Source organism: Corella eumyota, chromosome 2 (assembly GCF_963082875.1).
Source record: "Corella eumyota chromosome 2, kaCorEumy4.1, whole genome shotgun sequence".
NCBI lineage: Eukaryota > Metazoa > Chordata > Ascidiacea > Phlebobranchia > Corellidae > Corella > Corella eumyota.
In genome coordinates this window covers 11,463,200-11,488,338 of record NC_137491.1, presented here as the reverse complement: position 1 = coordinate 11,488,338, position 25,139 = coordinate 11,463,200, and the positions used below count along the sequence as shown (strand labels likewise).

The following is a 25,139-nucleotide window of genomic DNA, read 5'->3' as shown; positions in this document are numbered from 1 at the left end:
GACTTTTAAGTTTTACTAAAGGGGATTTACCTATAGGAGCATTTAAATTTATTTCTAGCTTAGAATATCGCAAGAATAGTTTTAAACAAACTGAATCTATACTAACTTTTTTTATTAAACCGTTATTTATATTAACTTATTAAATTTTAACATTCCAGAAAATAAATCATGTTTAGCGCTATAGTATAACAACCTAAAAAAGAAATTGAAAATTAAATAATGGATAATAAAATGTTTGGTGGCAAAGTGCCTGGACGTGAAGGAATTCCAATGGACTTGGCACAACAAGTTTTGCTGGCCAGTCAGCTTGGTATACCACCAGCAATGTTAGATCCATCATTACAAGCAGGTATTATTGGTAAAGATTTGTTATTGTACTGTGTATGCTCAGTGGTTATGGTTCGCTTGTATTTTCCAGTATTTGTAATTTTACATGTTTAAAAAGTGAATCACGTTAGTTTAAAGTTGCATAAAAAATGTGATTACTTAAAAAAAAGGTTAAAATGTTTATTGTTAACATTTTTGCTGATCAATACATTCTTCTAAATGAATTATTTAATTAATAAGCAATATTTTTATTTACAAATTATGTTGTAGTCTATGTTGAATTTGCTATTTTAACCTTTTTCATGTTAAAAAATGGTTATCTGATGCTCTTTTTTAAAAAACCTTAAAAATTTAAAAATTATTTATATGTAGTTACAATATTATATTTGATATTAGGTAACTTACACATTATGACATTGTGTAATGTTCTATTTGTTTTATTAAGATTAATAAACATAATATAATTATTTTTAAGGTATGCTAAACTCCCCTCAAGGTGCTCTAGCTTTACAACAACAGATGATGGGTTTACAGGGGCTTGCTGGATTTAACCCAGCATCCCCATTTTCGTTTGGTGCTGGGGCAAATGCACTACCCCCCAATGCAATGAACAATGTTTCACAGCGTGCTTTGGATGCCATGACACAGGAAATTAATAATCAAATGTTGGCTTCAAATATGTTATCAGCAGGTAAAATAATCACTTGTTAAAACAAGCCAATATGTATATTTTTATTGTTTTTGCAACTAAAATTGTTAAAATGAAATATATATTTTTTTTATTGCATTGTATTGTTATTTTCTGTTTTATTTTTATTATGTATAATTGAAATATAGAAACATTGTTTTTATTAAATCTTTGTTTGTATAATAATGGTAATAAAAACATTGTTTTATAAAATTTAAAGGTGGTCAAGATCCTCTTGCATTAGCTCAACAGGCTCAATTACTTGCATCATTAAATGGATATGTTCCTCCTGCCATGCTGTCTCAAATGTTTAATCCTTTTTTAAACCAGAACTTGCCTCCATCTATGCAGAAAGAAAAAGGTAAGTACTTCGGAAAAGAAATATATATATTTTGTTTATTAATATGACCTATTATCAGTCTATATATCTTTTGATCAAATCAGTTTACAAATATGTTTAATATTTTTATATGGATGGATTAAAATTATATTAAAAGACAATATTTTTTAACAAAGTATGTTTATAAAAAAATTACATATTTAGGTCACAAAAAAGGAAATCAAAAGCCCAACAACATGGCCTCAACTTCAAGAGAAACTTCAAATCGTTATCAGTCAGAATCTACATCAAAGTCCTCATCTAAACATTCAAAATCACCACATAACACAAAATTAAACAACAACTTGTCATCAGAACAACTATATAAAGCACTTACTAATGTAAGTTTTTATTGATTTTCGCTGAAAATGATAAATTGCTTTGTTAATGACTGTAAATTTTCTGTAATACACAGTTTACTTAAAAATTTCACAGTTTACTTAAAAAAGTAAATATTTTAATAAAACAATTTTTAATGTAGTACGTTTTTTTACCTATTGTACCAATTTGATAAATAACCATTTAATTTAATGTAACACATTTTTTTTAATGTATGTTTAGCAACATCAATCAGGAAGCAAGAAAGCTCATAATGAACAAGCTATGCAGGTATAAAATATTGTAAAGTTATAGCCATACCTAAAAGATTATACCACTAAAAAGAATAGGCTACTCTATCGTCAATTAATATTAATGACCCACTTGTTAGTTTAAATTTATTGCATTTAATTGAGTTGTTAACCTATAAAAAAGCATGATTATGTTTTTTGGTGTTGGAAAATTTATTTATTGTATATCCTATTGTTTTTTAAATATTATTTTCTTTAAAATTTAAATATTTAGGCAGAAATGGTACATCAGTTAGAACAGCAATTGCTTATGCATCAATTACAATTACAACAACATCAAGAACACATACAAGAGGCAATCAAAAATATGAATAAACCTAATTCTGAAATGGTAGGAATTTCTAAACATACAAAAAAATAGTTAAAATTATGTAAATCTATATACTTGAATTGTAAATTATTAATTTTAATATTCTCCGTTTACTTAAACAATTTGTGGGGTAAAAATATTTTTATTTCATTTATTAAGCTAACAGAACATTTATAAATTTATAAAGTGTTTTTAAAATAAATATTTAAACTGTTTTAAGTGTTGTATTTTCACATGTATACAGTTTAATAGTACAAGTAATTTATTGTTTTATTTTTTTAACATTATGATTATCAATTGATATTTTTTTATTTACAGTCTTCATTACAACAACAACTAACACAATCCATGTACCAACAAAGTCTAATGTCACCCTCTAATGCACTTAACCCTGCACTTTCTGATTACATGCTTAATAGCCAGCTCATGGCTATGGGTCAAGTACGTACTACAGACTGATTATTTTTAAAGGGATTTTTTAGAGTATAGAATGACATTTGTTTTATAGGGTTAAGTAACTAGTTTTAACAAGTTAATTTTATTAATTTGTGTTGTTTAAGAGCATACATAAAATTTGTATTTTATTAAAGCCTTATTTTGTATTTTAAAAATTAAACAAGTTATAAAATATTATGTAACAATTGTATTTTTAAATTTGATTCTTAGTTAGTCAATAAGTATAATGTTGGTATTTATATCTTTTAGCTACCCAACAATTTCCTAAAGGACAGCAATTACCGTGATACGAGAAATAAATCGTCAGAATCAAAACAATCTCCTAATATGTCATTTTTAAATAATTCAAATAAGACAGATACCATCAGCAAATTACCGGGTAAACATTTTGAAAGGTTTCAATAAACCTAAGTATTTTTGGGTGTTGGTTTATTATTGCTATGTGCATTGAAAAAAATTAACATTTTTTTTTATTTTCGATATATACTTGAGACTTTATATATTAAAAATACTTACTAACAAAATTTTAATCTGATAATTTAATACAGCTATGGCCACCTAAAAGAGAAAAACATGGCTCTCAACTGTAAAAGCTTAAAATAGTTCATTCATATTTTAAAATTGTTTTTCAGTTAAAGTAAGTTCTCCAAAACGAAACAAACACTGTGCTCCATCAAAAAGTTCACCCAATTTTAATAGTTTTCTTGCTGAAAACAAAAAAGAAGAAAAATATCATTCGTCACATCATAAAACTAAACATGAAGCAACCCACTCCAAACAGGATTTGCCAATATCTAAAATCAAGAAAGAGCCAAGCGACTTTTCCCAAAACGCAATAAGTGACGCAATATTCAAGGAAATGCTTGCCAACAACAAAGCACAAAATGTTCATCAGAAATTCACCCCATCCACAAATTCAACTAGATCTAAAGATCCAAAGGATTTTTCTACTTTAAACGAAAGAGACTTTTTCTTAGGCCTACAAACAATGTTATCAGCTCAGTCAAATAACTTTGCTTCGAATTCTAACTCAGAACCTAATCCAATTGAAAAGGCAATGAAATCTGCCTATGATGATATAGTTCAAAATACTCAAAATTGTGACTTAAATAAAATGAATGAGGTTTTAGCAGGCATTGTTGCAGCTGAAATGCAAAGATTACAAGAGCAGCAAGTTAATTTAACCAGAGAATTAGATTTGTTGAATCAAACTCAAGAGAAAAAGTCGATCAAATCAGAACCTGACAATAGAGTATCTGTCATTCATAAGGTATGTATATTAAATTATTATTTTCATATTAATTGGCACTATCTTTCCTGTTAATCTTAAAATTGCTTACAATTTTTGACTTATATTATGTAGATTAGGATTTTAAAATTTTTGTAAGGTTTATACGCTTTTTGTATAATTGGTATTTTTCATAGTTTCATTATTGTTTTTTTGCTATAGGCAAAACCCAAAGAAAATAATCGAGAATCGGCCAGTATCTCGAACTTCGATAAACTTATGAATCACAAAGTGGATGCTGATCTGTTTGTTCCATTGGATAAAAGATGGAAGAGAGAGGTATTCAATGTCATTAATTATTGTATCAAATATCTTTCAATTTTAAATTTTTCAGTAAAAAAGCTGCACCTTTTAATGATGTTAACATTAGAACATTATTTATATATTAAAACACATTTGTCATTTTCTGTTATAAACACCTGTTTTATTTGTATTTAAAAAAAAATTTAATTTTAAACTAACAAGTTTATAAATAAAATGTTCAAGTTTGTTATTATTGTAAATTTGTTTAGCTTTTAATGAAACCCTTGGCTTTTTACTTTTTTTAGTTCTTAAAAGATATTCTTTTTTATTTAATATTCAGAATGTTGTTTTTTATTTAATTATTAATTTAACAGACAAGATTTAAATGTGGAAATCAAGGCATAAAAGCTTATGTGGTCTACATATCTCCACATGGTGATACTTTAAGGAACCTTGAAGACATTAGTAATGTAAGTAGGGCGGTTCAATTAAGTATATCCTGTTTACAATGATAACAGTAAGATTTGAAATGACAATAACTACATAAATAATGCTGCGAAAAAGTGGACTTTGCAGCCTAAACATAGGGCACTGTTTATTATCTCAAACCCAATCTTGAGTTAACTTTTACAATTTCAAATATTAAGTATTTTGCCAGATAAATAACTTGCTTATTGGGTTTGGGCTCGCAGAAGGTTGTACCATTTATAGTGCCTTATCTATGACATGGGAGCTGTGAAAATTAAACCTCCAACCTAATTTTATTTTATGTAGACTTAATCACTTGGTTTAAGTTAGATATAAAATCTAAGTAGAACTTATATATAAAATTAATTTTTAGTATCTGAAGGAAAATAATGTGAAGGATTTACAAAAGCACAATTTTTCATTTGATTATCATTTCCACGTTGGGTCTTATTATGAACAGGGTGATCAACAGGTTATTAATAAAGTTAATTTAAAAAAAAAATGTGCTAAAAATTAGTGGCTTATTAAAATGCACTAATATAAAATTATTTAGAATGCTATTTTTAGGATATTAAAAAAAATAAAAGTTTATAATATTTATTTAAAATTTAAATTGCTTTCTGTTTACAGTTTAACAAAATAACAAATGAGGAACAAATTCAAACAATTATTCAAATGGTCGATAATTTTGGTGATCTTACAGAACAAAGTGATAAGAACTTACAAAGGTAACTTTAGTGATAATTTAAATAAACTATATGTGTTTATTCATCATAAAGTGTTTTAAGAGTGATTTGATTTATATTTTCTAAATATATTTCTTTAGAAAAAGACAGAAGTTAAAGAATAAAACAGAAGCTGTAAAGCAATCTAATGAAGAAAAATTGAAGATGGAAATAGCATCACTGAAAGAAGCTGGTTTGTAAATCTTTTTATAATTGTAGTAATATTTAAATAATTGTTATTTAGTTGCCCATTAAATTTATTAAATTAATACAAAATAATGTGGACAATGTGTAGAGAGTCTTTTTTATTAATTAGGTTGCTAATACACGATTGCTATTCTTTATTTAATCTTTATATTCTTATAGCAGACTTGAAATTAAAACAGAGAGCTCAGGAGAAAATGTTACGCCAACAAGAACGTCAACAAAGATTAGAACAACAGAGATTGGAGAGGGAGGCAAGAGAACAACAATTAATAGAGGTAAACTTGTAACTTTAGTTGTACAAATTTATTATGCATTCGTTTGGAATTTATCTCGAATTTTGATGGCGGTTTAGTAATTATTTTATGATATTGTAGATTTAATTTTAATAAAAGTTTTTTAAATTTGTTTCAGGAAAGAGAAATGCGCAAGCAACATCTGATTTTTCTAAAAGCACTTGAAACAAAAAAAAGAGCATTAGAAAAAGATAGAAGAAGGGAAGAAATTAGAAATGAAAGAATTTACATGCGAGAAAGAAAAATGGTATACATGTTTTAATTATTCTGTATTATTTTTTTTTTATTTGTATACTAATGTGTTGTGTTTAAAATTTTTTGTACACCAGGAAGCGTAACAATAAAAATTGTTTACCAACAAAAATTCATAAAACAAAATATTTTAATTTTTAGGAACAACGACGTTTGGCAATGGAGTTAGCAAGACAACTAAAAATGCCAGTTGAAGATATGTGTTTGAAAGATAACATTCCATTACCTAAACTAACAAGTTTAATAGGTAATTTTACATCAGCTTTTTATTATATAATGTATGGTAAAAATTATCAACATTTGTATGAAGATTTTTAAAATAAATGATTAAATTTGTTTTTGCATTATACATACATAAATTCTGAAACATATTTTTTACTAGTTCTTTACTTTAAACCATTTATTTGTGATTTTGCTAGGTGTGAAACCAAACAAAGACTCTGTAATAGCACAACAACAACTTAGTGGAGATTCTGTAGCAGATGTTTTAATGGTTATGGAGTTTGTGCACAACTTTAAAGAAGCAATTCATATAGGTTTGTACACTCACTAAAAAGAGGAAAAACACAACTTTTGTTCTAATACCCAACATATAAATATCAGTTTACCTTTTTATATTTACTGTTGATTAAGAAAAATCTATTAAACAGTTTCCTTCAACCATTTAAAAAATTAAGTGCTGTCACTAGTATTATTCATAACGTAATTCAAAAGATTTTTTCTCTCTAATAATATTGGAATATGTACCTAGCCTAAGTAATATTATATTGGAATAAAATAAATTGTTGTGTCTTAACTTTAAATATATTTAACACAGAGGAATCAGCAATACCAACCATTACCCAAATTCACCTTGGTTTATTAAATGATCCCAATCACACTGATGCGTTAGTTAAACTAACTATTGTTTTACTTCATCAATGTTTATGTGATCCTGGTGTGCCTGCTCCTGGACCATGGGTAAGAGTTTTAAATTCTGTTATATTTTTTATAAGAATTTTTTTGGAAATTTTTCAATTTGTTTAAAGTTATTTTTTATTAAAGTAAAAAATTTAAAGGTCATTTTATAAAGGTTTTTATTATATATAGTTTTTAAATTAATGTGAATCTTACAAATTTATTTATTGTCATAGCTTCACTGTGCTACTGGATTAAAAGTTACTGACATTGATGTCAGTAAAGATAACTACTCAGAAATTTTAAGGTTGTTTTTATGGGCAAGACATGGTTTTAAAACTGATGTAAGTTTATAACGAGTTTATAACTTATTTGTTAATTATTAAAATTTAATATTTGCAAACTTTATGGAAATAATAATGACTTTTGCAGCTAAAGCTGCTTATTAATAACTAACATATCTTTTTAAAATACTTTATTTATTTAAAATCAAATCTACTTTCAGATCGCATTAGAGTTAGAAACTGAACCATTTCTTGCTCTTACATCTGACCAAAAGACGTCAACTCTTGCATTTTTAGTAAATGAGTTAGTATGTAGTAGACCAATTTATGTAGAAATTGAACGCCATTTAGAAAAACTTTCTTCCTTGCGGCGGGATAAATGGGTTGTTGAAGGAAAAATAAGGCAGTAAGTTAATTGTTTATTTTTATAATAGCGTGTTAAATGTATCAGGTTACCACCGTTTAGTTAATAGGGGAAGTAATATTGCCTGTTAAGAAATAAACTTTTTTGCTTTTTTTCGTTTTTTTGTTTTGCAAAATAATCAATACTGTTTGTACTTTTAAAGTAAAAAAAACAAAATTTTAATCTTTGATTTGGGACAGATGTTTCTCCTTAGTTGTGTATATTTAACCCAATTAAAAGTAAAAGTTTTTTTTCGTTTAGCATATTGATTATATGTTTTCTATGTGTATTATTACATTACCAATTTAATCTGTGATAAAAAATTGATTTTATGTTTTTTAAGGGTAAGAATTGAGCATGCAAATGATGAGAGTGATGCCTCAGTGAACTCCTCTCCACAAAAACCTAAACCAAAACTCAAGAGTGAAAATACAGAAGAGGAGGAAGAAAAGGAAGATAAGGAATCAGTTAAAGATGATGAAGATAGCGTAAGAATATCTTTAGTTACCATAGTTTTAATTTTTAAGTTTAAAAGAGGTTGATTAAGTGTAGGGGTGATAAAAAGCATGCGGAAATGTAAAAAATGGTTTGTTAAAAAATTAATATTTATAAATATATTTGTTTTGTAGAATGCCACAGATGAACAAAAATGTAAAAAGGATTCAGTTATGGAACAAAAAATGAAAAGGCTAACCAAGGTAAAATTACTACTTCTTACAATGCAAATATAAAACCTTAAAATATAGATTAAAATGTATAAAAATAAACTTGAATTGTATTCTTGCTTAGGAGCATCATTCATTTAACGACAGATTGTTTGTAAGTTCAAAACCGCTAAGAGCATTAAATATGGGGCAAGATCGCTTTAAAAGACGATATTGGATTCTTTCTAATCTAGGAGGGGTAAGATCGTTAAATATTATTGTTGAGCTTAATGTCAAAATCAATTAAGTCTTGTTAAGTAAATTTTCTTTGATTTTTTATTTGTAATACATTGCTGAAAGCCCTGCATTTTTGTTCATTTTTTTCTCAATACTATAATTCTTGGCTCCATTTGAGAAATTGTAACCTTTAAGTTTCAAATTTAATACTATTATATTTTGGTATTTTGACCTTTTATATTTAATTTTTAGGTCTATGTTGAAGGTTTAGAAAGTGGTTGTTGTCATGACGACAAAGAATTTGAGGAACTTAAAACTGAGGAAAGTGATTCGGATGAACTTAAAATTACTGAAAAATCACAAGATATGCAGATTGATATAAATAATGAAACTAAAGAAGTTGCTAAAGATATTTCCCAACCTGAGAATTGTATACCAGAAAAATCTAGTGTAATTTCAATAGGGAGTGATTTAAAATCAAATGATCATAACTCTGATGATGAAATTTCATTCGTAAAAGGCAATTCAAACAATGTAGAAAATATTACCATATCTACAAAACCCAGACAACTTGATATTGAAATGACCAACCAAAATACTGTGAAAAATCCATGCATTCAAGACCATGACAAAAACACAACTCAACCAAACTTTCATTCGAATTTAAGCAATGTTGATAGAAATGTTTTATCGCAAGCAAATAATTCCGATAACACATTGGAAATGTGTATAAATATAAGTTCCAATATTTTATGTACAACAAACTGTAGTAGTACAAACAGCATTCGAAATAACAGCATTGATCCAGTTATTGTTGATTTAACTCGACCTGATATGGATAACGAAATCTATTCCAAAACTATTAAATCACCAATAAGTCAATGTTCACCTCAAAATAAATCACACTCTGAAAATAATAAAGATCAAGTAATTAGTATGGTTATTGAAAAAGAAACAGAAATCCAGAATCACGTTGACCAAACTTCAACAAATCAATCTTTATCAAGTGATTTAAATCGTCAAAATATTCTTACAAGTGTAAGCAATGCAAACAGTACAGACGATACAAACCTTACTAATCAAAATAACACTGTACCTAAACCTGAAAATTTATCTACTTTGCCAATAAGTTCATGTAACAATTATGCAGTTGATTGTCCTAAGAATATCGCTATGGACATGACACAAAAATCAAAGGAAACAGAATCTATTAATTTAATTTCTATTTGCACTTCATCTGACAAGCTGGTACCTGAAAATGCACTTACAAATAATAAAACTAAACCAGAGCCTATTGCAGCGCCTACCCAAGATCTTACATCTTCTAACTATAGTATTTCAAAAACTAATGAATTAGAAGATAATAAAGTGCATTCTACCGATAAGAGTCTTAAAACTGTATTAAGTTTACCTTCTAAATCAATGCAAAATGGGTCTGCGGTAACCACACTTAAAACTGAAACTTCCAGCTTATTAAAGAATCATAATATTTACGCAAACACACAGATAAATGAAAAAGAGGACTGTGTTCTTATAGCAGCAAAGGCAATTGCGGCAAAAGCAGTAGCATCATCTTCACATATTTTATTTCCAAGTAAGAAAAAAATTTTAAATAAAAAAAAGTTAACAATTTCTAAAAAAACATTTTTTTGGTATTATGCTAATTTTGTATGTTTTTTTGTATAGAATCCAACATGGTAAGTAGTCCGGTTAAAAAGGAAAAAGGTGAAAAACATGCAAATTCAAAAAGAGACAATATACATACAACTAGAGAACAGAGGACTGATCAGCCAATTAAATTGGAAGCAAAACCAAGATCTAGTAATTTCACAAAGGGTACAGTTTAAAATTTAGTTTTCATTTGTTGATAGGGCCAAATTTATATAGTTAACTTGACACTGATTTTAGGTACATAAATTTTATTAATAAAGCGTTTGTTTTTAGTTTAATATTTTGTATGCTTTAAAGATTGATTTATATACTTTTTAGCATAAAATTACAATTTTGTTGTGTAAATGTAGATGTTAAGAATTTAAAGCCTCACAGCAATTCAGTAAATGGGATTGGTTCATTAACTTCTAATGTGTTACAAAGTTTGGGTCTTTATCCAACTGATCTAACACAAGAACAAATATCGGTATGTAAAGTTTTATTTTGTTGTAAAAAATCTTGACCTGTTTAAACCAAAGGTGTTAACTGTTAGTGTAAAACATCACTAGTATCAAAATTCTGACACAAGTTTCGAATTTCACAACTTAATTTTCGTTAACAATCTTAAAAAAAACTTTTTGATTTTATTACAATTAAATTTCTCATTTTGTGGTAGAACATAATTACAAATTTATTATCTTGTTTCAAGGCGTTACTGAAAATGGATCAGCAACAGCATTCAAGCATTCCTAAGCAATGCAACCAAGATACAGCAATAGACCTCTCTAAACCAACAACTAAAAACTTGAACCAGCATTCATTCAAATTAGAAAATAGTTCTGATTTTATTCCAATTCCAAATTTTGAAGATGTGAAGAGAGAAATTTTAACTCCAGTTGATAATTCAATGATGGAGATGGATATGAAAATGGATTATTATAACCCCATGATGAAAAGCGAACTTGCAATGATGGAACAGTTAAATGAATTTAATCAGAAATCTGTTTTGAAAGAACCCTTGCAAATACCAAAAGGTGAGACATTATTTAAGAAAGTCTTTACTAGTTTGGGTATAAGGTTTAAATCATTTTTACAGTTTGAAATTTTATTTTATTTTGCTAGTTATTGGTTTGTTAGTGTACAAAATGATACCAATTTTGGGTTTCGTTTAAGTTAGTGTTAGATGGAAATATGTTTGTATTAGAAATATTAGTTTAATTTAAATTTACCCTAGTTTGTTTTATACCTAACAGTTTGTAAACACTCTTAAGGAATAATTTTTTTTGACAGATATGAAACAGGGATGGTGGAAAATAGATGACGAGAAGTTACTTCATAATTTTGCCGATGCACTTCACTCTAGAGGAGCCAGAGAAAAGTACTTGAAAAACATGTTATCCAAATATGGGAATTATTGCTCTGAAACAATAGAATTATCAGGAGAAGAAAGTAAATAAAAATAAATTTGTTGAAATAGTTGCTTTGTTAAGGATATTTTAATGATTTTTAGAGTTACTAATAATAATAAAAAATTATTCTGTTATATTTAATTCTTTTTTTTTAATAGAATTTCAATTTATTGAAAAATTAAATCAAGAAAATATCGAAGTTGACGAAAAAAATGATGTGAAAGGTAAAAATACTAAAACCAGTAAAAATGTAAATTTTTTAATTTTTTGCATATCAATATTTTACAATATTTAGCTAAAATAAATACAACAAACTTAAAAGTCAATATTTGAAAATGTTTAAAACTAGATTCTTCAAAAAACAATCACTTGGAAAGTGCAACTGAAACATCGTTTCGAATCGAAATAGAAATTTTAAATCAAGTTAAAGACCTTGCTACTCGATTGGTTAATGTTGGAATTTTAAGAAAGGTGAATAAATTTTATTCTTAACTTACAATTGTGCCTTTATTGTGGCTAAATTTATTTTTTGGATAGGTATTTGTAAAGTACTGTTGTGTAGAATATTTTAACATATATTTGAGGTGAAAATATGTTTGTAGACTTAAAAAAATTAATACACTCCAAAAATTTAAAGAATTAAGCACTATGTTTTAGACTTTGAGAAATATGCATTTTTGAAACACCATTCTTCCATTTTTTTTATATTTACTATTTTAAACCAAACTTTTAATATTTTAGGATTGGTTACAACTACATTCAGTACAACTTAATCGTGACAACCTGGAACACATTCCATATGTCAAACAAGATGACATTAAACATGATTGTACCAACCCAATAAAACACCATCCAAGCAGTGTGTTGAGTGTGGCAGTAGAGTTGTTGAGTTCTTTGGAGTTATGCATACCTAGAAACTACCTTAAACCACCTTTGATAAGAAAAGGAGGGGCCTCAGAATTCAGTAATTTACCTTCCTTATCTGAGGCAGGGTAAGTATTTCGTAATACTTAAAATATTGTCAGCTTTTGATAATAAATGTTATTAAAGTTCTGCTATGCATATATATATTTAGATTTAAGTGTTTTTTTATTAGGTTCACAAATAAATAAGATTTTAGATATTACAAAATTTAATATGTCAAAAAGTAGCAAAATCATGAATTATTTTGCTCTTCTTTATTAAGCTATGGCCTTGCTTAAAATTTTTTTCCTTGCTTAAAATTTTACCAATAAAATACTTTTAAATATAACAACAATATTTTGTACAGTGCAAGTGATGTAGCTGCTGGGTTAAGGTCATGGAGAAATGCAGTAGCAACAGCTTTAAGTGGATCACAGCTTGCCATGTGTGTTGCTATGTTGAACACATCACTTGCATGGGAAAGATCGCCTATTGTAAGAATCGTTATATTTAAATTATATGTTAATGTTGGAATATATATGTGGTAGAAAAGTCATGGTATTAGATTACATATTTTAAAAAGGGTAATTTTTAAGTATTATATATTTATCACTATGTAGTTTCATAAACCCATAATTTGAAATGAAAATCTATAGTTTTTGCATATAATTATTTCTGTTACCTAAACCTATATTTGCCTAGTTTTAATTTTTTTTTTTGTTTTAGACTTTTGGAGCAAAAACAAAGAAAAGAAAATGTGATAAGCGTGTAGCTTCCAAATTGCAAGTTGGTGAAACCAAGAAGCGAAAAACAAAATCTTCTGAAATGTTGCAAGTGGATAAAACGAATTTATCTTATAGATCAAAATCAATTCTTAATGGTGAAAATTCTCAGCCTGAAAGGTAAAAAATGCTACAGTGTTTTTTTTAATTAATTGTTTATTATTTAATCTTAATATAATATATTTTCTTTTTTTACAAACAACAGTGCAAAGTAATATGTCTAAATATGTATTAATTTAATTTGCCTCCTTTTAGTTTTAAAAATATTGAAGGTCTTAAAAAATTTATGAGCTGTAAAATTATGAAGATAATGTAATATATTTTTAATAAATTAATCATAATTTTAAAATTGTTGTTTTAGTAACACCCACAATAATCCTACCACACTGGTTGCAAGTAATAACATGGATCTATCTATAAGTGATGAAAATCAAACCAAATCGCCTGTTGCTCATAATGATAATATCAATCATGACAAAAAGAAGCACAAGAAAAAGAAAAATCAACAGGTATATGTCACTTTTATATTGTAAATAAAATATTTTACTTTTTAAAACTATATTGTATTTTTTACACTTATTTTTTATAGGAAAAGCCAAAACCAAAGAAATCACATGCAACTTTTTGCAAGTAAGAAATTCATACATTTTTATTATCCCTTAAGCTTTGGGTAAAATTTAAAATTTGTACTTTAAAAATTCTAGAACTCTTTTGAAAGAATTACAAGCTCATGAAATGGCAACTTGGTTTTTGTTTCCGGTTGATACAAAAGTGATTCCAGAATATAGAAAAGTAATTAAAAAACCAATCGATTTTAACACAATACAGAACAGACTAAAGAAAGGAAGGTAATATTATGTAACATCAAGAGAATACATTTGCTTCTATTTAAATAAATTAAATTTCATGATGTCTTCTGTATGTTATTAAGAAAACTTAAGAACTTATTCTATTGAAAAATACTTCAATATTTTATTGTAATATTTAAATAGTTTTTTTGTTAATAAAGATCATTTTATTAATTCATTTATTTTTGTAACTTTTTATTTTTTTAGATATAAAGATCCAGACTTATTTGCTTCAGACGTAAGATTGGTGTTCGACAATTGTAAGCTCTACAATACTGATGATTCTCCTATTGGTCAAGCAGGCCATGCCCTACGATCTGTATTTGAAGATCGTTGGCTTGAATTAGAAAACGAAAAAATTGAAAACCCATCAAGTTCTATATAGAGTGCTATAAATTTATTTTTTTATTTTTATAAACCCTCTTAGTTCTTTTAAACCAAGCACTATTAAAATTATATATTCCAAATGTTACCTGTGGACCAAAATAACTATTATGTTATTTTAAACTGCCAAAAAAGTTGAAGTTCGAAAATGATTAAATATAAATAATCGAAACTTGCAGTAGTGCTACAAAACTGCAGTAACAAAAACTATAAAAAAATTACAGAAAAACTGCAATAAAGCATGTTAGCAGTAGGCAATACCTTTATAAACTATATTTTATAATTCTTTTTTTACCCTAACAACATTACATTGTGCAACATTTTAATAAAATCATGCTGCTTAATTTTTTCCTAGCTGTATTATGTGTACTGTGTGTGATAATAATGATTTTCCGTATTAAAATTCATGTTTGTCTATGGTTTATAAATGTTGTTTTTTTCTAAGAAAAGGAAAAAAAATTAATTTCCAATTTTAAAATGCTTAGAATTAAACAATATAAAATAAGACAAGGTTGTTGGACAGGTGAGACTTTCCATTTTTCATTCAAAGAAATTATGGTTATTTATTCAATGTTAAGAAATATATAGAAAATATTAATAAAAACACAAAAAAAATTAAAAAACAAAACTTTTTTTTTGCTTAAATATTGTTACACATATGATTTTATAATGAGATGGCTAATGTCTCATGCATAAAACTAGTTTTTTAATAAATCATTGGGTTTGGGGATAGATCATTTAAAAAACTTAGCATAGAATTGGTAAAATCATGTTCTTCGAGAAATGCCTTGTATCCAGGTGAATCTAAAAAAAAATCCTTATTATAAATTTATAATTAGTGATATTAGTCGGCATGCACAAAAATATGAAAACCATCAGCATTTTATCATTACTGACTATATATATCTATTACCTATTTGAAAAACTTCATTTTCATCGTATTGAATTGTACAAGGCTTAATAATTCTGTCCATAAATCTGTGCTTCTAAAAAGGTTTATGTAAAATAAGAACTTCATATTTAATTGTATATCAGTAGCAAATCTTCATATTTAATTGTATATCAGTAGCAATTTTTTTTAATTTTAAGTAGAAAGCATTCATTTTACCTTAGGTATTTCTTGTTGTTCATAGTCTAACAGCAAAGAAGGGGGGTTCTGTAGCTAAAGGATAAATATTGTTACCATTTAAACTAATTAACAAAATATGAATAAAAAAATTCTTGTTTTTTAATATTTAGTTTATGCTTTTCTGTAGAGATATAATTTTCCATGTTTTGTGCAATTAAAGAAAGTACAATCAACTAACTGTTTTTTGGGGTATTTCTTTTTTATGATGTGATGTAATATCAATGGGAGAAGCTTTAGTTTTCTGAGGTTCAATGTGTTTTTTAATTTTTTTTACTGGTGAAATTTTAATGTTAGCTGGCAAATGTGTATCCTGCAAATCAGGCAAATTTACATCACATTTTATAAGATCCTTATTGTTTTCTTTGAATTTACAAATTAATGACTCTCTGATTCCTTGTATAGTTCTATAAACAAAAATATTAGTTACATAATTTGTGTGAAATATTAATATTTTTTAAGATGTTTTACAACAAAAAATTCTTGCCTACTTATATCATACCTTCCAGGAGAACTTAATTCTACAGGTTTTAATGAATTAATTAGCTGATTTTGAGACTTTTTTAAAAGATCACAAAACATGAGAAAACTTGATTGTTCTGCTTTTTTGTCCAAACTTTCATTTTTAATAGTTGTAAGATCTAATAAAAAGTTTAGTTTAAAAATGATAAATTTAAATATCTTGTTTATTCGCTTAATAAACAGGATTCATTCATAGGGTATTTTTTTAATTTAAATTTAGGGAGTTACCCATTTATATTTTTTTATAAAAGTCCCTGACAAAACTTTGGCACTGATAACTCTAACTTGGTTAGTCAAATATCTAGTAAAAATACATTAAAACTACACAACTGTTACTCAAAATTCTACATTTAATATGTTGTTTGAATCAAACTATTAACTGCTAATTAAAAGAACTATCCTTATTCAAACTGTTTAACAATAATAAATTGTTATGTTAAACTTAATTAGCTATGCTCACCATTAGACATAGGTTGCATTAAATCTGATTTTGCTGGACGCTTTTGGAAAATTTCTCCTCCAAATTTTCTCAATAAATAACCTCTTTTCATTGCTACTCTTTGTTCAGTTGTCTTTTCTTCTAAAATGATTTTTTTAGATTGTCTGCCCATTCTAATGATGGTTATTAATTGGAACACTACAACTTCTACCTTGTCCTTGCATATTTAAAAATATGTTTAAAATTGTATTAAAAGATATGTGTTTGGCAACATAACTTTTATAGAGGTACAAATAAATTAAACTTTAGTTATACATTTTTAGTTAAAAAAAATTATCAAGAGTAGAATTATTTAAAATAAAACATTTTTTACATTTTATTGCTTATATAATATATATAAATTATATACTATATTACTTGTTAAACAGTATAGGCCATGGCTACAATACAAGAAAAAATATATTTGCTAAATATTTTATGCTTTTTAAATTTGAAATTAAAATATTAACGCAATAATTCTATTATGCCATAAGTTAAGGCACAGTTACAGTTGATCAATTTTTTGACATCTAATAGGTCATAAGGTATAAACAATGTAATAGCATTTACAGTTAATAAATGGGTCAGTGTAAAAATAATTAGAGCTGAACAGTAAAATAATAAAAATTAGCTACAATAAAATATAAGTAAACTTATACATCATACCCCCAAAAAACAACTATTAATATATAAACAAACAAAAATTGAATAAAAAACTACTTTAAATATTGATTTTAAGATTAAAGCACAGTTGCGTAGTTCAAATTAACTTTAAAAATGTTTAATTACAACTATTGAAAGTTAATGTTAATTTCAACCCTCAACATTGGCAAGTTAAAAAGTAAAAATATTGATGAAATAATGATGGGTATTCGAAATCTGGCAATGTATGCCAAGTTTAATAATGATATTAAAGTTCTGTGAGAGAGCGAATTTGCTTCAGCCAAAATTGGCGCGGGCATCATTGTTGAAGATGGTAGAGGAATTTGCTTTTGAAGATTTCTAGCATAAGTATAAAATATTTCAAACATGCTTAAAAATATGTCCTTAAAATATATTCTCTACACAATATATAAAAAACAAATTAATTTTACAAATAGTACAGGGTTAGCAGTATTCTCAACAAGCATGTTTAAGAAGGGCTTTAATTTTATACTAAAAACTTCACTTTTTCTAGAACTATGCGTTGCCTATTTAAATAACGTTATTACAATCAAACTCAGTTTACAACAAGCTATCGCACTCACATTTTGTTTTTGGTCAGCTGATTTTTCAATATTACAAAAAAAGAAATTAAACGACCTATATTTAAATAAAAACCCATTTTTATGTTTTAATAACAAAATATTTATATTTTAAAAACATTATTACATATTTTTTAAAGCGGAAAAGCGTTTTAAATACTATTAAATGGTTTTATAAACTAAAAACTATTAGCAATCTCAGCAATATTCGTTTATCCTCTTTTTTAGTAATTTAACAATTTCATTGAAGCTTGACAGCTTGATGTTTACATTTTGGAGATTGCGGAGGCGGACAGGTAACGTATAAAATAAACCATATTTAGTTGTATTTATTTATATATGCCAATCGTAAAGTAGGCCCAAGCAATCATTTAACTTTCTATTTGTCTGTTTGTATAAGTTCAATGGCACGCAATACTGCACCGGGGGCAATTAATTTAAATGAGTTTGAGCAACGAATGCAAAAATTGGAACTAAATATAAAACAAAATTCGAGTAAACCAAAGTTAGGTGGATCTTCAACTCCGAATTTTAAACCTTTATCATTTGCACCAAAAGGTAAGAATAACCTCATTTATAAAACATTTTTTTTTTATTTCCAGTATTGTGTCTGTGTTAACTGTTTAATTTTGTATACAGACCAATAAGCTTTGCATCTTAAAAAATTTAAAACATGTATTTTTTTTTTTTATATATCGTTATCCTCGATGTGGAAAAGTCGAATGCACTTAAACATAGAGTAACATAAGTTACTCCGACCCAGTCTCGAGTTGCCTGTGGCAGTTTGGGATATTATAGAAACTATAATTGCCCAGTAATTATGCTGCTGATTAAGTGCTGGCTCAGCAGGAGTTTATATCGTTTATAGCGCCTTACTCAGGGGCGCTACAGCATAAGATCAATGGGGATTGAACCCACGACCTCATGTGTGGTGTAGCAAGTGTTCTTACTGCTACACCACGCTGCCGGTTCAATTGTACCAGAATAATATAAAACTGGTACGAAATTTATTTTAAATTATCAAAATTCTAAAAATGTTTGTAAATTTATTGTTTTTTTTTTGTTAAGGTTCTCCAAGTTCTTCAACTGGAAGGCCAACTTTTAATCCTGATTTTGTGTCAAGAAAAAAACAAATTAGTTTTGTTTTACCAACAAATATTCCACCACCAACCAAAAGCCAGGAAAGGTAAACTGAAAGAATACAAAACACAATTTGATATTTTTTTAGCCTATATATACTTTGTTAGTCAATCGTATATAAATTAGCCAATGTTTAATCTTTTGTAAACTGTAAATTAAATTTTTAGCGAGATAGTTAACAAAAGACTACAAGAAGTAATTCAACAAAATGGAAAGTTGAGAATAGATGGTCAAATAATTAAAGCCGATGTTAAAGATTTTGAAAATCTCGGACAAATTGGAAGTGGTACATGTGGTCAAGTTTATAGAATGAGATATAAAGCAAGAAATCATATTATGGCTGTAAAGGTATGTGTTAACATTTAAGCAACCAAGATATATACACAAATTGCAATGTAAATTACTTGAATTTGTTTTTTATTTAAAACTTTGCATCTCTTTAACTTTTGCGCTATTGGCTTATATTATATACACATTTAAACATGGCAGATATCTACTTGTAACTTTAAAATATATTAGTTAAAAATTTGTGTTTGATTTGTTTTTAAGCAAATGATGAGATCGGGTAACAGAGAAGAAAGTGAACGAATTCTTATGGACCTTGATGTGGTTCAAAAAAGTCATGACTGTCCTTATATTGTGACTTGTTTTGGGACATTTGTTACAGAGGTATTTGAAAATAATCTTAAAACGTACATACAGTATTTATATATAAGCTTTTTAGGCCCAAAAGAAGTAATATTTGTTTAACTTATTTCCTAGTAATATTTGTTTAAATTATTATTTGTTAAATTTTTATTTGACTTTTCAGGTTGTTTACCAAGTTGTTACTAAAGTTATTTTTTTATCCTTAGAATAGTGTTTGGATTTGCATGGAATTAATGGCCACATGTTTTGATAAACTTAAGAAAAAAATTGGGCCAGTGCCAGAAAATATTATTGGAAAACTGACAGTCGCTGTAAGTTTTTTTATAAAGATTTAATATTGTATTTCCTTGTAGCATGCGTATTCACACAAAAGATAAATATAAATTTAATCATATGTTGGTTTATTTATTGTGTGGAAATTAAAGCAATATTAAATGCTTATACTTTACACTCCTACTCATTACTTGGCCTGCTGTTAAAGCTTTGTTATTGTAAAGTATGTACACACTGTTTATTGCTTAATAATGATTGCATGCTTAGTTATACCACAATTTTTGTAAAGGGAAATGTCTTATTGATTGTTATCAAGTTTTAAAACAAAGACTTTGTTGTATAACGTGAATGTAGCAAAATAATTGATTTTTAAATTAATAATTCATAAATCTAACCAATGAAGTGCCTAATATTTTAATGGTTTAAAATTAAATGTTGACTCAGTATGTTAATTAAAGCAAAAAGGCTATAAAAATTAAATTTTTATATATAATTTATACAGTTAACCTTTTTCTTTTCAGGTTGTTAAAGCTTTAGATTACCTAAAAGAGCATCATGGTGTCATACACAGAGACGTCAAACCATCCAACATCTTGATTAATCGCCAAGGTCAAATAAAATTGTGTGATTTTGGAATAAGTGGGAGATTAGTTGACTCACAAGCTAAAACTAGAGCTGCTGGTTGTGCTGCTTATATGGCGGTATGTATAACTTTTATTTACGTGTAAAACTTTAAAAAAAAATCAGTGTAGGAGGTGTGGTTTTATTTAAAATTTGTCTCGTAAACTATATTTTAGTATCAACTTAAAGCTCGGATACCATTTTTTGATATAGTATTATTCACAGATTTAACTTTTGAATGAGCAAATTTGCGATTGATAATTATGTGTATTATTTAGCCTGAAAGAATAAGTCCTGACCCTTCCCATCCTAACTATGACATCAGAGCTGATGTTTGGAGTTTAGGCATATCACTTGTTGAATTGTCCACCGGAGTATTTCCTTATCATGACTGCAAAACAGACTTTGAAATGTTGACAAAGATTTTAGAACAAAATCCACCCACTTTACCTACGAATCAAAATTTTTCCATTCATTTTCAAAGATTTGTTACTAGTTGGTGAGTTAAAAAGGACCTTATAGTTTATAACAGTGTCCATTTACTTAGATTATAGTTTGCGCTTGTTTTCTAATTTAGGTAAATTAAAGCAAATTACGATTTAATTTGCAGTTTTAAAACAATAGATAATACCATGGTGTACAAAACATTAATTATTTCACTAATTGATTTTGTTACCCTCTAGCTGTACAAAGAATTATGCAAACAGACCTAAATACAAGGTTCTACTAGGACATGAATTCGTACTCCATTATGAACAAGTAAAAGTTGATGTTGCATCTTGGATTGCTAAGTCATTAAACCCCGAAAACAAACCACAGACAATGAAATTTACTCCTAAACCGAATCCTGTAAAGTCAAATGACCCCTTTGCATTTGCTGCCGAAATAACTCAAGAGCAATTTAAACACTCAAGAAATAAATCTTGGAGCGCTACGCCGGAAAACAAAAAAGATTTTTCTAAAGTTAATGGCACTTCGAAATCTAACTGGACAGTTTTTAGCTAAATAATTGTGTTATTTTAATTTTACAGAATATTTCGAACATGACAGCCTATAATGTTCAAAATTGCAATGTACCTGTATGTGTTAAATGTTTACAAATTTTATGTCTGTGTTGCACCGTGGTGTAAATAAATGTTACCTGAGATATTCAGAACATATATTTAGGGTGTGTTTGTTATACCTATTAAATCTAACAAAATTAGTGGTGATTACTATCATAACTTAAAATGAAAAGGTTAAATAAGTGGGTTAGCTTAATATTTCTAAATATGTAAAATAGCGTAATTTAACTACGTAAAACTCTCGAAACGTCTTTAAATTTGTGCATTTTATTTTATTTGGGGTTTTTTCATAAAGGTCATAGGACGAATTTCATGACACATTTTAATTATAACAGTTCTTTCATAACATCAAACGCGAGTAAAACGTGTGGTCAAATAATATTTTAAACACGTGGGAAAATTTTTTGAATTATTAAAAATTTATTTTAATGTAATAATTTAGTTTTGCAATAGTTTTTAGTGTTGTGCACAGCCTGTATTAACAAAAAATACACTGGAAATATTGCAGATGCAATAAGTTGGCTGGCTTCTTAGCAGTCCTAATTGAATTTAAGTCCCTTTCTTTATTAGTCTGTCAGAACTACTTAATTTTATAATTAATTAAATTAATAAATCATGAGTTTGATTAATATGCTTATCTTTTGGTATAAATTGCTTCTCTTGGTTTTGATCTTCTTTGGTAAGTTTGTTCATTTAACTTACATTTCTACCTATATGATCCTTGTACATTGGTCTGTTGGTATACTGTTACAAAAACTACATTAATTTTAAAAAAAAGGAAAGTAAATGCATTAAATTTTAACAGGTTGGAAAACTTCAGGATATTCTTATTGGTGCAATGAAAATCAAACTTTACCAAATGGCCATGCTTCATGTAACAATATAGCAGGACAATTTCCTTGTACCGTTTATTGCAATGAAGGGTATACTTTAATCAACAATACAACAGACTTAAACTGTTATGTTTCTTTGCAGGATCAAGTTTTGCCAAAATGTGTTGGTAAAATTAAATTATAAATTGTACCTATTGCTTTTTTTCTTTTTCAAAAACTTTTATAACTTATCTAAACATTTATATCAATATTATTAGTGTACTTTATAAATTTTTTATTTCAAGGACCAACATGTGAACCAAATGAATTGCCAGAAAATATTTTTGCCCATTGCACAAATGCAAACAAAATCTCTTCAATTTGTACTTTTCAATGTTTAACAAATTGGAAATTAATTGGAGCTCAAGTAATTGAATGTAATATTAAAGGAGAGTGGAATGTGACTCAACCTACCTGCACTCAAGATTCAGTAAGTAAAAAAAGTTTAACTTTATAGGCCTTCAGCATATTTTTGTTATTTATAAAATAAAACTTAAAACCTTAATATTTTTGGTTAGCATTTTCACTTAAAACCCAAATTTTATAATATTTGCTCCTATATAGGCTTAAACAGATAAAAAGGCTTTTGTTTTGTAGACTGAAAGGGTACAAATTTCTGGACGAATAGCACCTGATGGTAATATTTTTCATCAATTTTGTAACTCATTCAATAAATAGGCTAAACAAACCCTACCATTTTTAATTTTGGTCATTATAGAGTAGCCTATAGTAAAATTTATAAGTTTTGCTATAAGTTATATAAACTTAAAAAAATTCACTTTTTTAATCAGAATGTGGCAATAAAAATATTGATGTAATGTTCATTCTTGATGGTTCGTCAAGTTCAGTCGAGTTTACAGAATCAATTAGTTTAACCAAAGCATTTGTAACCGGTTTAAAAGCCTCTATTGATAATGGAATAGCAAGAGTTGCAGTAAGCCAGGGAGGTAGTAAAAATGCAGCACCCTGTGAAAGTTCTTCTTCTGGCAGTAACTATACTGTAAATAATTAACTTTGAAGCAAAAATAATAGATTAGGTGTTTTTTAGGTATTTCTGTAGACCAAGGCAGTTTTTAAAAAATGGGTTTAGTATATAAAGATTATAGCCATTAGCCAATTCAATTTATAAATATATTAAAATATTTATTTCAAAAAAAAAAAAAATTCTTTACTTTTTTATAGATTGAACTTAACATGGAAGAAAAAAATGAATCAGATATACAAGACAACATAGATGGTGTGCTATGGTTTGAAACAAATACATGTCCATTATATGGCGACTCCTTAGTTCAAAGTCAAGTCTATTTCCTAGAGTATGGAAGACCAAGTGCAAACAAGATTATAGTTATTTTTCTTTCGAATTCTGTTAAGGTATTAGATTTACCTTTGGCAGAGCAAGCTAATAATCAAGGTAATAGAATAGTTTATAATATTAAAAATACAAATAAGTAAAATTATTTTTGTGTTACAAACTTAACTTGATTAGTTAGGTTATGTTAATTTGACTAATTTTTATTTTTTTTATTTTAAGGTTAGTGTTATTGTCATTAAAATATAGATCTTTAACTTGTTTAGGCATTGTAATTATTGCAGTTGGCAAAAACAAAACTGAGGCAGATCTTATAGCATCTACAAAAACACAGTCACTACATGTCACAAGTGGGACTTACTCTGAATTAAATATTTTGGCGAAAGATGTTATAAATGAAGCACGCGACTGCAGTGGTGAATTGTTGGAATAAAAAATATTTACTTAAATATTGACAATAGTCATTGTCTTAAAGAATGCGTAAGGTTTAGTAAAAAGCATTCAAGAAAACTCTACATTTTACTAAGTTGTTTATTCAACAAAAATGTTATTGCTTTAAGCTAAGGACAAGGGAGAGTGTGGAAATGCTGGCACTGTAGAAAACGGAGAATTTTCCTGCTTGTATTTATCAGATGTTGGAGAAATTTGCCAGTACATTTGCAATGAAGGATACTTTTTAAATGGTTCCAGTGTGTTAAGGTGTAATTTAGGTCTAACCGAGTGGGATTTTAGTCCACCAACTTGTAAAAATAGTAAATTTTTTTATTATAGGCTATATATATTTTTAGAAGCCTAAAATCTAAGAAAATATTAGTTCCTTATTTTGTTTTTCAGTTTTAATTTAAGCTTTCTTTTTATTTTAAGTAAAATCTTTTGGTATTATAAATATTATTTATAAACAAGTCATTTATTTAGATATGTTAAAAAAAGAGATAAAATCTGTAGTTGTTTGTATGGTAATACAGATGGAGAATGCCCTTCCCTCCCTTTATTGATAAATGGAAACACGGAATGTTCAAATGGAAATGCAATTGACTCTGATTGTTCATTTACATGCAATGATAACTTTTTTAGACGAGGTTCAGGTAGTGCAAAGTGTTTAACAAAATCAGATGGAGAGGCAGCATGGAATGATG

General features: G+C 27.2%; 3 protein-coding genes across 4 annotated transcripts; 2 read left to right on the top strand and 1 right to left on the bottom strand.

The window, feature by feature from the left end:
* The first annotated feature begins 162 nt into the window (after nt 1-162).
* Nucleotides 163-15,218, top strand: LOC145743490 (uncharacterized). 2 transcript variants are annotated; one of them, XM_082561462.1, is made up of 38 exons: nt 163-349; nt 803-1,018; nt 1,236-1,376; nt 1,560-1,735; nt 1,956-2,003; nt 2,238-2,354; nt 2,652-2,774; nt 3,039-3,168; nt 3,422-4,059; nt 4,240-4,356; nt 4,695-4,790; nt 5,162-5,260; nt 5,419-5,516; nt 5,615-5,706; nt 5,883-5,995; nt 6,132-6,260; nt 6,407-6,512; nt 6,685-6,801; nt 7,083-7,225; nt 7,399-7,506; nt 7,668-7,852; nt 8,193-8,337; nt 8,479-8,547; nt 8,639-8,752; nt 8,983-10,324; nt 10,417-10,566; nt 10,752-10,867; nt 11,090-11,414; nt 11,671-11,829; nt 11,948-12,013; nt 12,139-12,260; nt 12,531-12,781; nt 13,060-13,186; nt 13,419-13,594; nt 13,836-13,983; nt 14,064-14,104; nt 14,179-14,322; nt 14,530-15,218. In XM_082561462.1, exons 1-38 carry the CDS (start codon nt 220-222, stop codon nt 14,705-14,707), a joined length of 6,795 nt encoding a protein of 2,264 aa, XP_082417588.1. In that variant the 5' UTR covers nt 163-219; the 3' UTR covers nt 14,708-15,218. The 2 variants fall into 2 exon arrangements, with proteins under 2 accessions (XP_082417588.1, XP_082417587.1); XM_082561461.1 differs by having other exon boundaries at nt 5,880-5,995.
* LOC145743492 (uncharacterized) lies at nt 14,713-16,998 on the bottom strand. Its single transcript, XM_082561465.1, has 6 exons — nt 16,815-16,998; nt 16,335-16,473; nt 16,014-16,239; nt 15,815-15,868; nt 15,620-15,692; nt 14,713-15,510 (listed from the first exon to the last, which is right to left on the bottom strand). Exons 1-6 carry the CDS (start codon nt 16,963-16,965, stop codon nt 15,413-15,415), a joined length of 741 nt encoding a protein of 246 aa, XP_082417591.1. The 5' UTR covers nt 16,966-16,998; the 3' UTR covers nt 14,713-15,412.
* A 1,356-nt stretch (nt 16,999-18,354) lies between these two features.
* On the top strand, nt 18,355-21,905 carry LOC145741736 (dual specificity mitogen-activated protein kinase kinase 7-like). Its single transcript, XM_082559379.1, has 9 exons — nt 18,355-18,372; nt 18,477-18,634; nt 19,145-19,262; nt 19,384-19,564; nt 19,766-19,885; nt 20,071-20,175; nt 20,659-20,838; nt 21,037-21,257; nt 21,442-21,905. The coding sequence occupies exons 2-9, from the start codon at nt 18,481-18,483 to the stop codon at nt 21,761-21,763; spliced, it is 1,401 nt and encodes a 466-aa protein (XP_082415505.1). The 5' UTR covers nt 18,355-18,372; nt 18,477-18,480; the 3' UTR covers nt 21,764-21,905.
* The last annotated feature ends 3,234 nt before the right edge of the window (nt 21,906-25,139 follow it).

Excerpts from the sequence above, each read along its gene's own strand:
- LOC145741736 (XM_082559379.1), top strand. The coding sequence starts at position 18,481 with ATGGCACGCAATACTGCACCGGGGGCAATTAATTTAAATGAGTTTGAG. Across the intron at positions 18,635-19,144 it reads TTTATCATTTGCACCAAAAG|GTTCTCCAAGTTCTTCAACT; the intron begins GTAAGAATAACC and ends TTTTTTGTTAAG. Across the intron at positions 19,886-20,070 it reads TTGGGACATTTGTTACAGAG|AATAGTGTTTGGATTTGCAT; the intron begins GTATTTGAAAAT and ends TTTTATCCTTAG.
- LOC145743492 (XM_082561465.1), bottom strand. The coding sequence starts at position 16,965 with ATGGGCAGACAATCTAAAAAAATCATTTTAGAAGAAAAGACAACTGAA. Across the intron at positions 15,693-15,814 it reads AACAACAAGAAATACCTAAG|AAGCACAGATTTATGGACAG; the intron begins GTAAAATGAATG and ends AAACCTTTTTAG. Across the intron at positions 15,511-15,619 it reads AAATGAAGTTTTTCAAATAG|ATTCACCTGGATACAAGGCA; the intron begins GTAATAGATATA and ends ATTTTTTTTTAG.
- LOC145743490 (XM_082561461.1), top strand. The coding sequence starts at position 220 with ATGGATAATAAAATGTTTGGTGGCAAAGTGCCTGGACGTGAAGGAATT. Across the intron at positions 1,019-1,235 it reads TTCAAATATGTTATCAGCAG|GTGGTCAAGATCCTCTTGCA; the intron begins GTAAAATAATCA and ends TAAAATTTAAAG. Across the intron at positions 1,736-1,955 it reads TATATAAAGCACTTACTAAT|CAACATCAATCAGGAAGCAA; the intron begins GTAAGTTTTTAT and ends ATGTATGTTTAG.